The 14,029-nt window shown below is 36.3% G+C and overlaps 1 protein-coding gene across 1 annotated transcript; it reads left to right on the forward strand.

Moving 5' to 3' along the window:
• Nucleotides 1–681: 681 nt before the first annotated feature.
• Ptip (PAX transcription activation domain interacting protein) lies at nucleotides 682–12,448 on the forward strand. The gene is made up of 6 exons (XM_065506587.1): nucleotides 682–1,057; nucleotides 2,465–4,831; nucleotides 5,370–8,358; nucleotides 8,885–10,531; nucleotides 10,894–11,116; nucleotides 11,177–12,448. Exons 1-6 carry the CDS (start codon nucleotides 983–985, stop codon nucleotides 11,790–11,792), a joined length of 7,917 nt encoding a protein of 2,638 aa, XP_065362659.1. The 5' UTR covers nucleotides 682–982; the 3' UTR covers nucleotides 11,793–12,448.
• The last annotated feature ends 1,581 nt before the right edge of the window (nucleotides 12,449–14,029 follow it).

Here is a 14,029-nt window from a genome sequence, read left to right on the forward strand (position 1 = left end):
ATAAAATTGTACAATTATTTTTTGTTACATAGATAAATTATCATTATTCACCCTTGTCGTGGTTGGCTTAAACGTCTTACGCCTACGACTGTCTCGTACTAGATTAAAGATAAAATGCAAACTGTTTCTTTAATCTAGTACGAAACTGTCGTAGGCGTATGACGTTTACGCCAACCACGATAAGGGTGATTAATTAAATAAATTAAAATATACATTAAATTTAAAAAAAAATATATAAGGTATGCATTTTACCAAAAAAAATAGTTAATTTTTAGAACATAGAAATATCTAAAATCTAAGAAATTTTTTAAATGCTATTTTTTATCTATAAGGATCCAGAATATATATACTTTATAGGGTCGGAAATGAGAAATTACAAAAATATTGACGCACTTATATATGCACATACCAATCATGGTGAAATGTAAAAAAAATAGAAAATAAAAAGAAAAAGATTTTCTTATTTCCTTATAGATGGAAATAAAAATTGTATATCTAGACGGATCTAAAATTAACAGGAATTATGTTATGTGTGGACAGCATCTTATTACCATGCTTCTTCGTCTTGTAAAAAAATATGGCTGACGCTTATAATGCGATATTAAGCAACTCTGCTACTACTCTTTTACTACAACTTTTAGTAGCACAGTTTTTTTGTGTGTGGCGTTCTTTTTCTTTCCACATAATTTAATTTTACTTAAAAATCTATAATTTAATTATGTTAAAATTATAAATTTATAGTTTAATAAATAAAGAAAAGTGCTCGGCATAGATGAATAATAAAATAATAGCATAATATTGCGTGTAAAAGTGTTTATGGCAGTGAAATTAGTTAAGAAAATTTCTGTTCTTTGATTGACTGTCCGGCGGCAGAAGTAGGAAAAAAATACACGCTCAGTGACAACAACAAAGAAAAGCTAAAAATTGTTCATTATTTTTTTTCAACACTTGAATTTCAATAGTCTTAAATGTTCTATAAAACATGGAAAACTTAAAAATAAGTGATAATTTATTTGCAAATATTCGTTATTTTGTTGTGGGCAATTTAGATGAGGAGGTAAGTGTGATGAAAATTTTCCCTGTTTGCGTTGGTAAAATTTCTCCATAAAAAAAAAGAAGAAAATTGGCAAAATTGTAAAGAATAAGAAAAGGCGCTTATTATGACACTAGCTGACAGTTCGTTTTTGTTGTTATAATAGATAACAGGGTGTTTCATAGAAACTATATAAATAAGACGGCAAATTTAAAAAGGTGATATCAATTGTTTAGTCCCTTGATGCAAAATCCAATATATAATAGAAATCTGATGTGAGACTTACTATACCCTGTCAAATTGGCCTTTTATCATAGAAAAATTGTTCGATCCCATGGCTTGATTCAATTGAAACTCTTACTTAATCTTAATGTCAGCCATACATTCCATAAATCCATTCCAAACATCCAATTTTAACTTCATTCAAAAGGGTTTTATTTAAATAAGCATAATTCATTCATTGTTGAATTAATTCATAACATAATTCATTCAACATTTGAATGATTAAATTTTTGTGGAACAAATCAAGATCCCCGTAACAGTTTATATTTTTATAATTGTTTTCTGTTAATATTCACATTTTCTGTATTGCCGGCCTTCGGCCGGGTGAAGGGACTTTTAACTCTGGGGTGTATCGAACACCGGCTTCGCTAAAATCACTTTTTCTGTATATCAAAATTTTCTGAAGTACTGTCATATAAAATCAAAAAGGAATTTTTGGTTCACAATATTAATAAACTGTACCATATTATTTATCATATTAAAGGTATTGTGAAGCACTATTCAATGATGCCCATAACGATCAGTTTGTTTTCCAAATATATGAGAAATTTACTATTATATGTATTGACTTTAAATTCATATAACTCTTAAACTAAGAGAGAGCAGGCAAAAATATTAACGTTTTTGTGCTTCTAATTATGAGAGCTATCAACACCAAAGAAATTATAAAAATGCAAGCTGTTTCGCTGATCTTGATTTATACCGAAGATTTGAATTGAAGACAAATTGAATCATTAAAAAAATTGTTAAAGCTATTTTGTAACGGATTTGAATTAAAGAAAATTTTAATGGTTCAATAAGGAGTCATTTCTGTAAAGAATGAATTCTAAGGAATGAATTAAAGTATAAAGGAAGTATGGCCAACTTATGCGCTCGATTGTAAACTGTGAATTATTATAAATAAAAAAAAATTGAGTCTATGAATCTACTAACGGAATGTTTAAGAGATAAAATTCAATTTGACTTCGAAAATGGAATTAAGAACTAATTTCTTCGAACCTATGCTTGATAACACAAATTGTCTATAAATTATAATTCAGTAGAGTAATTTCAAATAAAGGTTTTCACAAAAAAGACAATTATAATGTTATAATTGTTATTTGTTCATAATCAATATGTTATAATGTTTAATATTCTAATTATTTACAGGTCGAGCAGTTACTCAAAAATGGAGGTGCTCAATCTAAAATATTCCTCTCGGATTTGGTTACCCATCTCATTTGTGCTCCAAATTATACCGAAGAGGAATTGGTTATGAATTTAGATCTTTACAGTGTAATTCCCGTAACCGAACAATGGATAATACATAGTGCCAAACTGGGACGCTTAGCTGCCACCAAAGCATTCGATCCCAGTGAGCCACGTTTTATGAAAAACATATCCGCTGCCATAGTTAATGTAGCACCAAGTGATCGCAAACGTTTATATGCAATGTTGACTTATCATGGTGCCCAAGTAACATCCAATTTTAGTGGTAATAATACTCATTTAGTAGCTGGCATGGCTATGGGGGCGGTATATACGAAAGCAAGTGCTCTACCAAAAGGAAGCATGCATATAGTTACGCCCGATTGGGTAGTAGAATGTCTGAGACAAAAGAAGTTGTTGCCATGTGATATTTATCATCCACGTCTGCTAAAGGTAGTAGAGAGACCAAAATTAACGCTGCCAATTATACCCAGTGCGCCAATAACGTCGGCTATAAATAACCCTTTAAAATCAATCCAACATACACCACCGCCTCCACCACCACCAACATCACAACAACAGCAGCAGCAACTAACGCCTGTTCAGTCACAACCACCACCAACTGTCGAACAGACATTATCCAACATTTTAGGTTTCGATGATGACCCGTTATTGGATAAGGCAACGGAGTCATCACCATCCGTTACATCTCTAGATGCTGCCCAAAGTATAGCTAATATAAAATCACAATTGCAAGCAGCTGCTGTACAAATAACTGCCGCCAAAGATGTTAAGACTGTAACCAGTTCAACCGCAACTACCTCCTCATCTGCATCATCATCCACACACACTACACCCAAAAATGACATACCAGCCACATCAACCACGACTTCACCATTTGCTGGAAATATAACGGCTATGGAATCAACAACAATAACATCTAATTTACAACAATCGCCTTTACAACAACAGCAGCTGCCATTACCACAGCAGCAAACCTTAACACAACAACAGCAAACTTTAACACAACAACAGCAAACATTAACACAACCTCCACAAACTTTACCACAACAGCAAACATTAACTCAACAACAAATGTTACCGCAACAACAACAAAATCTGCCACAACAACAGCAACACCTTATCCAACAGCATCAACAACAGCAATCACAAATTGTTTTTGTTAGACCTAGAAGTTTAAATCAGCAACAGCAGCAGCAGCAGCAACAACAGCAATTATTGTCAGGTGCTGCTACGGCTCAAAGTTTGGGCAATGTTTCTTCGGGACCACCTCAAATTATTTTGCAACAAAAAATCATACCGAATGTGGCCAATTTACAATTACAACAACAGCAGCAGCAGCAACAACAACAAACTCTGTCACAGTTGCAACAGCAGCAGCAAAATATACAATTACAGCAACAATTGATGCAACAACCCAGAACACCACAAACCCCCACCTCCTCCAACACTCCTCTACTGGAATCGCGTACACCCACACCTACAGGCACCCCACAACCGCCAAGAACTCCGCAACCTAACAGTGGCAGACAGACACCCCAAGCCCCGCGAACACCCACCAACACACCACAACCGCAACTGCAACAACAGCTACTAGGACAATCACCACAACATAATTCACAAATACAAATGTCACCATCACATCAAACATCTCACACTCCCCAACCACAGCCCAGTCCACAATCGCAGCAAATTCAACTGGCGTCTCAAGCGCCTCAGCAACAGCAGCCGCAATCACAACAACAACAACCGCAACAACAAACCATAACCATGTCACCACAAATGTTGCATCAGCACATTCTCAGACAGCAGCAAAATTTGCAGCAGCAGCAACAACAATTACAACAACAAATTCAAAACGGCCAGAGTTTATCACCACATCAACAAGCCCTACAGCGACAAATACAACATCAACAACAACAATTGATGCAGCAACAATTACAATTGCAACAGCAACAACAACAATTGCAACAACAGCAGCAGCAACAACAGCAGCAGCAACAACAGCAGCAGCAATTACAAATGCAACAGCAATCACCTCGTATGCAGCAAAATCCATCACCTGCTCCTCAGGCTCCTTCACCCTCCCTGAGTAATACACCTAACAGTGGTAGTGGACATTCACATCCCATGATGCCTCCACAATCACCACGTCAATTACAATCCCCTGCACCACAAATGACACCACCACCGCCTCCTCAATCTCCAGGAGCTGTTGGTATTCAACAACAGAGTACTCTGTTGACTCAGCAACAATTAAGACAACAGCTGCAACAGGTTAGACAGCCGCAACAAAGACAACAACAGGTATGTTTTAAAGAATTTTTTTTTATTATAATCATCATTATCATAATATTAACATAATATTGGCACCGCCAAACTTGACTGTCTTATTTGTGTACTTGGGGTTTAGTTTATTGTTCTTTGGTAGTCTTACAAATGTTCTCCCATCACTCATAATTGTAATTGGATTCACCCGAAGAGAGAACAGTATTCCATTTCGGTCTCGACCAGTTTAAATGTTCTTAGGCAAATTTTATACGAGCAGTACGGCTTTTTCGCTGGGCGATATCAACCAAGACCCACCCAGCCTCATTTGCACTGCGGCTAATAGTTCGACAACGAATATCCATTTTAAGATCATTGATATCCTACATGGAATTTCTTAAAATCTCTTGCTATATATTAAATATAGCTCTTAAAATTTAGTAGACTCTAAAAAAACATGTTTTTCTAAAATTAATATAGAAACAGCATGGCTACTATGTCTGATTTTATTTTCATTCTAATTTAATATTAAAGAAAAGTTTAAAATCACATATGAAATAAATTTAATTAATTTCAGTCACCCCAACACATGTTGTCACCACAACCCTTTCAACAGCCCCAAAGGGTACAATTGCAAATGCAGCAGATGCAACAGCAACAACAGCAGCAACAACAACAATCTCCACAACATCGAGCGTCACCATCGGCACCTCAATCTCCACAACTACACCAACAACAATCTAAATTGATCTCAAATCAAAAACCAATTGATCCGACAGATCCCGTACAGGTGGCACAAATACTAAGTCGTTCTGCTCCAAGTCCCAATCATGAATCGTTAATAATGAGAACACAACAGTTAAAGCAACAGCAATTGCAGCAGCAACAACAGCAGCAGCAACAACAACAGCAGCAACAGCAACAAATGATTACAAGCCCAGTAAGTCAGCAAAGTGTTCAACAACAGGGCAATGCTGCACAGAGGCAAGTGATAAACACTTCAACAGCACAGGGGCAGCAGATTATACAGAGTCATATGATGAATATACATCAACAACAGCAGCAGCAACAACAGCAGAAGCAACAAATGGTACAATTGCAGCAGCAACAACAAATTTTACAGCAAAAACCGGGTTTAATATCGCCACAGCAACAACAATCACCACAAATTCAACAGCAAGTTATAATACCACAACAACAACAACAACAGCAGATGCAACAACAACAACAGTTACAGCAGCAGAATCAGCAACAACAACAGCAGCAACCTTTGCAGCAACCCACACAGCAACAATTACAATTTACCAGCCCCCCTTCCTCAACTCCGCAGCAACAGCAGCAGCCACAACATGCTTCTAACATAACTACGGTTACCGGCCCAGGGGGCGTTAGAATTATACAACAAACTATTCAAGCGCAACCTGGTTTTCCTCCTGTCCAACAGCCACAACAGCAAACACAACAAATTCTGCAACAGCGCCAAACTCAATTGCAGCAGCAACCCCAGATACAACAACAAATCATAACACAACAGCAGCTGCAAAGTCCCCAACAGCAACAACAGCAAACAGGACAATTGCAACAGGTACTTAATTCCAATGTGGGTGTGGCACAAGCCCCTCAAACCCCCAATAAGCCGAAATACATAATTAGTCAGCAGCAATTTAACCAGCTGACACCTCAGCAGCAGCAACAAATTTTACAGCAAAATCAACAAAATCAAAACTTTTTCATTGTCAATCAGACTAATGTAACTCAACAACAGCAGCAACAACAACAACAGCAGCAGCAACAACAGCATCAACAAGTAGGACAACAACAAATCATACAACAAGCGGCACAAAATCCCAATCAACTTATTAAGCAACAACAGCAACCACCTCCATTATATGCCCAAAGGCAACAGCAGCAACCACAAACCCAACAACAATTAGTCGATTTGGAAGGCAATTTACTACAATCTCCTCAGCAGCAGCAGCAACAACAGCAACGAATTTTATTGCAGCAGCAACAGCAAACGCCTAATGTTTCTCCACAACAACAGCAGCAACAACAGCAAATTGTAATTAATCAACAAATTATCAACAATCCTCAGCGTTTGCAATACTTGCAGCAGCAACAACAATTGCAATTTCAACAAAAACAACAAATGCAACAGCAGCAGCAGCAACAACAACAGCAACAACCCAATGCCATTGTTGTGGGTCCTCAGCAACCAGTGCAACAACAAATTGTACAACAGCAGATACTACAACAAAGTCCTCAGCAACAACAAGTAGGGCAACAACAACCACAGCAACAAATAATAATACAACAAACTATACCACAGCAACTTGTGGCGGGACAACAGCAACAATCCTTATTGCAAAGTCCTCAACAACAGCAAATACTAGTTCAACAGCAACAAAAACAATTACAAATGCAACATCAGCTTATAGATAGCCAACAACAGCAACAACAACAACAAATTATTTTACCGCAGCAGCAACAACAGCAACCCTTACAGCAAACAGTTTTAATACAACAACAGCAATTAACACAACAAACCCCTACACCACAATCTCCTCAACAGCAGCAGCAGTTAACACAACAACATCAGCAACAAATTTTAATACAACAAGAATCGCCACAGCAGCAATCACAGCCACAACAAACTCATTGGTCTCCACAAAGTCCCGCACAACAGCAACAACAACAGCAGCAACCGGGAACGCCCGGTTCCATTGCCGGCCTACAATCTCCCCTACAAGGTCAACAACCTCAAATCCAACAAATCATCCCTCAACAACAACCACAGCAGCAGCAGCAGCCACAATTCATACGAACTGTACGCCCTGCAGGACAGTGGCAACAGCAAGGTCTACCTCCCGGCACACCTCAACCGCAACGACAACTCATAACACTAGATGATAAAACTCATGCTCATTTTATGTCATTGGATCCCATTAAAAGAGCTGAATACATTTCAAAATTGCAGCAATCTAAACAGCGGGTCATGGTTAGACAACAACAAGTGGCCTATCAGCCTAGACCTGGAGCTCCTAATGTTGTGGCCAGCGCTCTTGGTACAACACCCCGACCCGCAGGTCCCACAACCCAACACATTATAGTTCAAAGTCAAATGCCGGCTGGTCTTACGCAACAGCAGCAAATGCAATGGTTACAACAACAGCAACGACAAGTTGTGGTCAGGACTGCTGCTAATCGTGCACCTGGTCTTACGCCCATCACTCAACAACAGGTTATTGCTGGTGGTACACCTGTCAGTATAACTCAGCAACAGTTGCAGCAGCAACAACAACAGCACAATGTGCAACAACAAGTTTTTAATCCCAATGATCCAAATCAACAGATGTTGTTACAAAGACAACAACTAAGAGTACAATTGCAGCAGCAGCAGCAGCAACAACAACAGCAGCAACAACAGCAAATGTTGGGTCAGAAGCCTCAACAATCTGTACAGGTTATTACTGGACCCGGCGGTCAAGTTATAGAACAACAAACTATAATACAAACACAACCGGCTGGGGCCCAGCAAATTGGTCAGACCATACAAGGACAACAAGGTAAGAAAGAGTTAATAGGTAAACAAATAAACACTTACCTAAAAACTAGATTCCCCAAAGTTTTACAAAAATTCCTTTTTTAATATTTTCATTATGTCCAATTATTTTTAATACAATGTTATCATATAAGAATAATAAAACAGTATTTAAAGACTTAATAATATTTAAATGAGTTGGTGCGGATCAAATGATGTTTGAACAGCTTAAAGAACAAAAGCACACATCGATGTAGGAAAGAATTTGGTTAAAAATGAATTCTATATTTTAAGCATACCTCACTAAACTTAAACATTGATAGGTTGTTGCGATAATTTGAAGATAGTTTTTAGTCGAAATGTTTAGATTTATGAATCAAAATAAGACTTAATAATGTAAATTTATTAATTTGAACTGTTAAGTATTACTTTTCCTCACAAAATAAGTCAAATCCAATTATTTTCATATTAAATCCTGTTACACCTTTTAACTACCGATAAAAACAAACCATAATCTTTTTTTTTTTTTTTAATAAATTCTCACCCTTAAGGTTCGGGAAATATAATTACAGCATTGGCACCTCAAACTGTCCTCATGCCAAATCAGGCTACCGGCATGGATGGTCAGCAACTTCAGCAACAGCAACAACAGACTGGTAACTTGCAGCAAACTCAACAACAAATGAATTTGAAAACCAAAACTGCTCTCGCCAATATGTTAAGCAATCGTTTGGGCGGTACTGTGGGAGGTAATAATGCCATGCAAATGCAAACACAAATTCCAGGAGTACAGCAGCAGACGTTAGTGCAGCAACAAATACAAATGCAAGATCCTAGTCAGCAACAGCAGCAACAACAAGCTGTGCCGCAGCAACCACAAATAATACAACAAACACAAGTGGTAGTACAAGGACCTCAACAATTGCAGCAGCAACAACAACAGCCGCAACAGCAACTTATAATGGGTCAACAGCAGCAATTAAACCCACAGGGTGTAATGAATACAATGCAAACTCAACAACAGCAGCAACAGGTGGTGGAAGCCAGTGCTGCCGGCACTTTACGTATGATGACTCAACAGCATAATGCCGCCAGTTTACAGCAGCCTACAAATCAAGTTGGTGCTACGACCGCTGGTGCTACTGTTTCTAGTGTTGTGGGAGTTCCCAGAACTCAGCAGGAGCTTTTGCTTCTACAGCAACAACAGCAACAGCAGCAACAACAAATGCGTAGACCCATTTTACAGACCCAGATGTCGGCAACAGGTCCAGTAGCTGTTAACAATATTATTACCGCTGGTGTACCGCCACAACAAGCTGTGCAACAACAGCAACAACAAGTGGTGCAGCAGCAACAACAAGTTGTTCAACAACAATTGGTAGTTGCTGCTGCCACGCCTGGTGGTGGTGGTGGTGCAATTCAGCAGCAAGTGGTAACAGCTCCTGGAACTGCTGTACCCGCTGGCGTTATGACTCCTACCGGCTATATACAACAAGGCAGAGTTACCCAACTGCCCATGCCACCGCGTCCACAATTCTATGGCCATAATCCGAATTTAAAGCTGCCACCCGATCTATTCTTGGTCGGTTGCACTTTCTACATTGTTGAGGAATACGAAGAAACCGATGGCGAAGAATTGCCCATTTGGATGGAAACAATACGGCAATTTGGCGGCGATATCGAAAAGAACTATTGTCCACGCGTCACCCATGTACTGTGTCGCACCCAACGTCACGGTGTCGTTATGCAGGCCCTCAGAGATGCCAAACGTTGCATTACCGCTTACTGGCTAAGTGACATTTGCTTGAAAAAACAATTACTGCCTCCCTGGCAGCCATTGCATCTACCATTCCCCTCACAGTTTGGCTATCAGAAACCGCTGGAACGGCACATCATAGCTGCAAATGGCTACGAGCCCGAAGAGGAACATCGCATTAAACAAATGGTGCAAGAATGTGGCGCCATTTACACATCATATCTATCGAAATTACACACAGTGTTGGTGTGTAAAAAACTGGAGGGTGAAATGTTTAATGCCGCAAAAGACTGGAACATACCCGTTGTGAACTCTTTGTGGCTAAGTGACATAACGATTGGAAATTTAAGTACAATGTCTCAATATGACAATCAAAAGTATCAGCAGTATAGTATAACAGCGCCATTCCGTATTGATTATGGTTTGGTGCCACATTTGATGGGTAAGTAAAGGAAATTTGGATGTGGCCTTAGATAACAAATATATTTCAAACAGACATTCATGATCTAGAATATTTTTATTAAAAATCAACCATATACTACAACAAATTACTTAGTTCTAATGTTTTTATAGACATTTTTATTTAAAATGTTGTCCATTAACGATAACTGTAATTTTATATATAATTTAATATTATTTTCGATAACAGATAAGTTTTTAATGGAAAGAATTCACAAAATGTTGTGATTTCTTTTGTTTCGTTAAAAAGAAATTGGGATTTTTGTTTAATTTATTTATATTTTTATATATTCTATGATTAAGAATTCCCCTAATAAATATTTTTATTGTCTTAACATTCTTTAGCTGCTTGGAAAGCCCCCATCAATCTTACACAAGATGCTCATGAACGCGTTAAGAGATATTTAGCCGATCCCTACTATGAGAAGGCTAAAAGACAAAAGATATCACCCTACCAAGAAGAAATACCCGAAACAATAGTCTGTGTGGAATATCCACAAACAGCTAAACCGCCAAAAGTATTATTTTCACAAGTGGCTGATCCCGAATCACTCAAAAAGGCTGTATTGTAAGTACAACACTCTTAAAACATTCTATGGCGAAACTTATGAAAATTATTCCCTTTTAGATCGCTTGGCGGTATTGTGGTAGACAATCCCGTGGATGCCACCTACTTGGTAATGACTTGTGAAAGTCGTACCTGTAAACTAATACAGGCAGTGTGCCATGTTGATTATGTGCTTAAATCCCAGTGGGTTGCGGAGAGTGCTAAGGCAGGCAAATTCTTACCACCCGAAAACTATAAAATACAATATATACCAGTGGATGAAAATCTTAAATTTCATCTGGATACGGTCTTGCAATCTACCGCTCGTTCCACATTATTTGCCGGACGTTATTTCTATGTTACACCCGATGTTTTTCCGGCACGTTCAGAAGTTGTACGTATGATTGAATCTTCAGGCGGTAAAGTTGAAGAGAAACGACGTTCCTCACAGGCTATAGCGGAAATTCACAATCAATCGCCGGAATCCTATATAATTGTTACATGTCCCAATGACATGCATTTATGTGTGGATCTTACACGTTTTGGCAATCCCAAATGTCCCATAGTGTCTACAGAATTTGTTATGAGTTCTATACTTAAGCAAAGTCTCGAAATAGAACCTCATATTATACCCTATCTATACAATAACAATAATCTTATTTATGGCAGTGGTTCAAATAAGGCATCCTCCAAATAGCCTTTAATTCCACCCATACAACAAGATCCACACGATTTTGAAACCATAACCGAGTTATTTTTGCAAAAATATTTAGATTTGGAACCATTAATGGAGACATTTTATTCATAAAGAATAAAACTCTTTCATTTAATTCTAATAAAATTTAATTTAGTAAAATTTTGAATTCAACAAAGTCTTATTTAAATTGAAACAACCATTTCCTAATTTTAAGTGTCTCATGTATTTTTATGTACAGTTTTCATTCATTCATTTTCGCATATTCATAACCATTTCTAAGTCCTGTACATATATTTAAATTCATAAACAATTTAAATTTAAACAAATGTAAAATAGTTTGTGCATTAACGTAAATAAAATTTCTAAAATTTTATATTCTCTTTTAAACGTGTAAAAAAAAACACTAGAATTATATTTATTTTTAAGATATTGAAAGCCTAGTTTTCATGGAATATACATACATATATAATCACTATATAAAGGCTTATTTATATTTTTGTATACGATTATAGAAATAGTTTTAAACATTTCAAATTAAATTCAAGTTACATATTTAATTTGTAATTGAATTTCTTAAATGTAACTAAAAAAAAACAAAACGTTGAATAACAATGCATTCAAAATAATATATATTTTCATATAAAATAAAAAAATAATGGCGATTTATTTAAAGGTTATAAAAATATTTTCTATAGACAAAAAATACAGTTATCGTTAAACGATAAAAAAATGTTTCCATATAAAACAACAAAGCTAGCTAAAGTATACTTTAAAAAATTGATGGTGAAAAAAAATGTTTGGGTAAAACAGTTTTGGTGAAAAAAATTAGTTTGGTGGAAAACAATTTTTGGTGAAATATCTTTAAATATAAGACGTTTCCATAGAAATCGGGAAAAAATATTTTCACCAACATCTTTTTTTAAGTATACTGTAGTTATCTTATGTAAGTTATTAGGAGGCCTTCGGAAAATTGATTTCAACAGACTGGCGGACATGGCTATAATATATCCGCTATCTATAACGATCCAGAATATAGCAAATGAAAAATGTAGAAACTACAAATGAAATGACAAACTTGTATGAGGCTGTCAGCGCAAAAGTGGTGTAACCCACAATTTTTGTTGGTTGTTGTTCTGGTGTTACATACATTCCTTATAAAAAAAGTGGAGTTAGCCAGCTTTTGGTATTCAAAAGCAGATGGAGCTAAAAAAATCGTTTTGCTCAGAGCATAATATAACGAAGTAATAGAGCAAAAGTGGTGTAAATCCATATTCTATCCTAAGTAAATAATTTGGAGTTACACCACATTTGTACTGATAGCCTCATACATATATACCTAGGGTTCCTAATTTCCCGGACTTTTTTCTTTCCCGGGAGGAAATTAAAAAATCGTTTCATTCCCGGGAATTTTTTAACACTAAATTAAACCAAAAACCGGAAAATTGTTTTCGTATAAATTGACTTATAATTTTACCAGGGTTTTAAAAGAAGTATAAAATAACTATATTTGGTTGTTGGTCCAGCCTTTATAAGGGTTTCTAATTTAATAGTGTTATTTGATCGGTATTGTTACAGTCGTAGTTTTAATCAGTATAAAATCAATAAATTCTTTGTTTAATAAAAAAACCTTAGAATGTTAAATCTATAAAACAAGCGTAGTTAGAGACATTTTTCAAATCTGTATATAAACAAATTTGAACCACTATTATTGTAATTATTTTGTAATGTTAGGCATCTTATCTTAATAATTCGTTTAAGAGCATAAACTTTAAATTTGATTCATTCTTAATAACCAAATTTTTCTGCTGCGGCTTGTGTTGAGTGGAACAAATTCGGTTATTTTAACAGTAATACTTCTTTGCTAACTAGAACCGATATAATAGAATAATTCAATAAGCAACAAATTTGGCCATCGAAAAGTATCTGAATATTGTAACTTTTAGAAGAAAACTTATGAAGAAATTCCCGACAAACATTTCCCGAAAATTAACAAAAAAATATGCCCGGTAAGTTTTTCCCGCGTAGGAACCCTATATATACCCCTACCGCAAATTTTCTAAAGAACAATTCCCGTTAAGCGATAACAAATTTTCTGTAGAAAATTACCGATATCGTTAACGGACAACAAATTTTCTATAGAAAATTACAGTTATTTATATAAAAGTACAGTTATCGTTTAACGACAACAAATTTTATATAGAAAATTACAGTTATCGTTAAGCGATAACAAATTCTGT

Source organism: Calliphora vicina, chromosome 3 (genome assembly GCF_958450345.1).
Source record: "Calliphora vicina chromosome 3, idCalVici1.1, whole genome shotgun sequence".
In the NCBI taxonomy this organism is placed as follows: Eukaryota; Metazoa; Arthropoda; class Insecta; order Diptera; family Calliphoridae; genus Calliphora; species Calliphora vicina.

Bases quoted from the DNA above. Each gene is read 5' to 3' on its own strand.
- Ptip (XM_065506587.1), top strand. From the start codon at position 983: ATGGAAAACTTAAAAATAAGTGATAATTTATTTGCAAATATTCGTTAT. The intron at 1,058-2,464 runs GTAAGTGTGATG...AATTATTTACAG, and splicing joins TGGGCAATTTAGATGAGGAG to GTCGAGCAGTTACTCAAAAA. The intron at 10,532-10,893 runs GTAAGTAAAGGA...AACATTCTTTAG, and splicing joins TTTGGTGCCACATTTGATGG to CTGCTTGGAAAGCCCCCATC.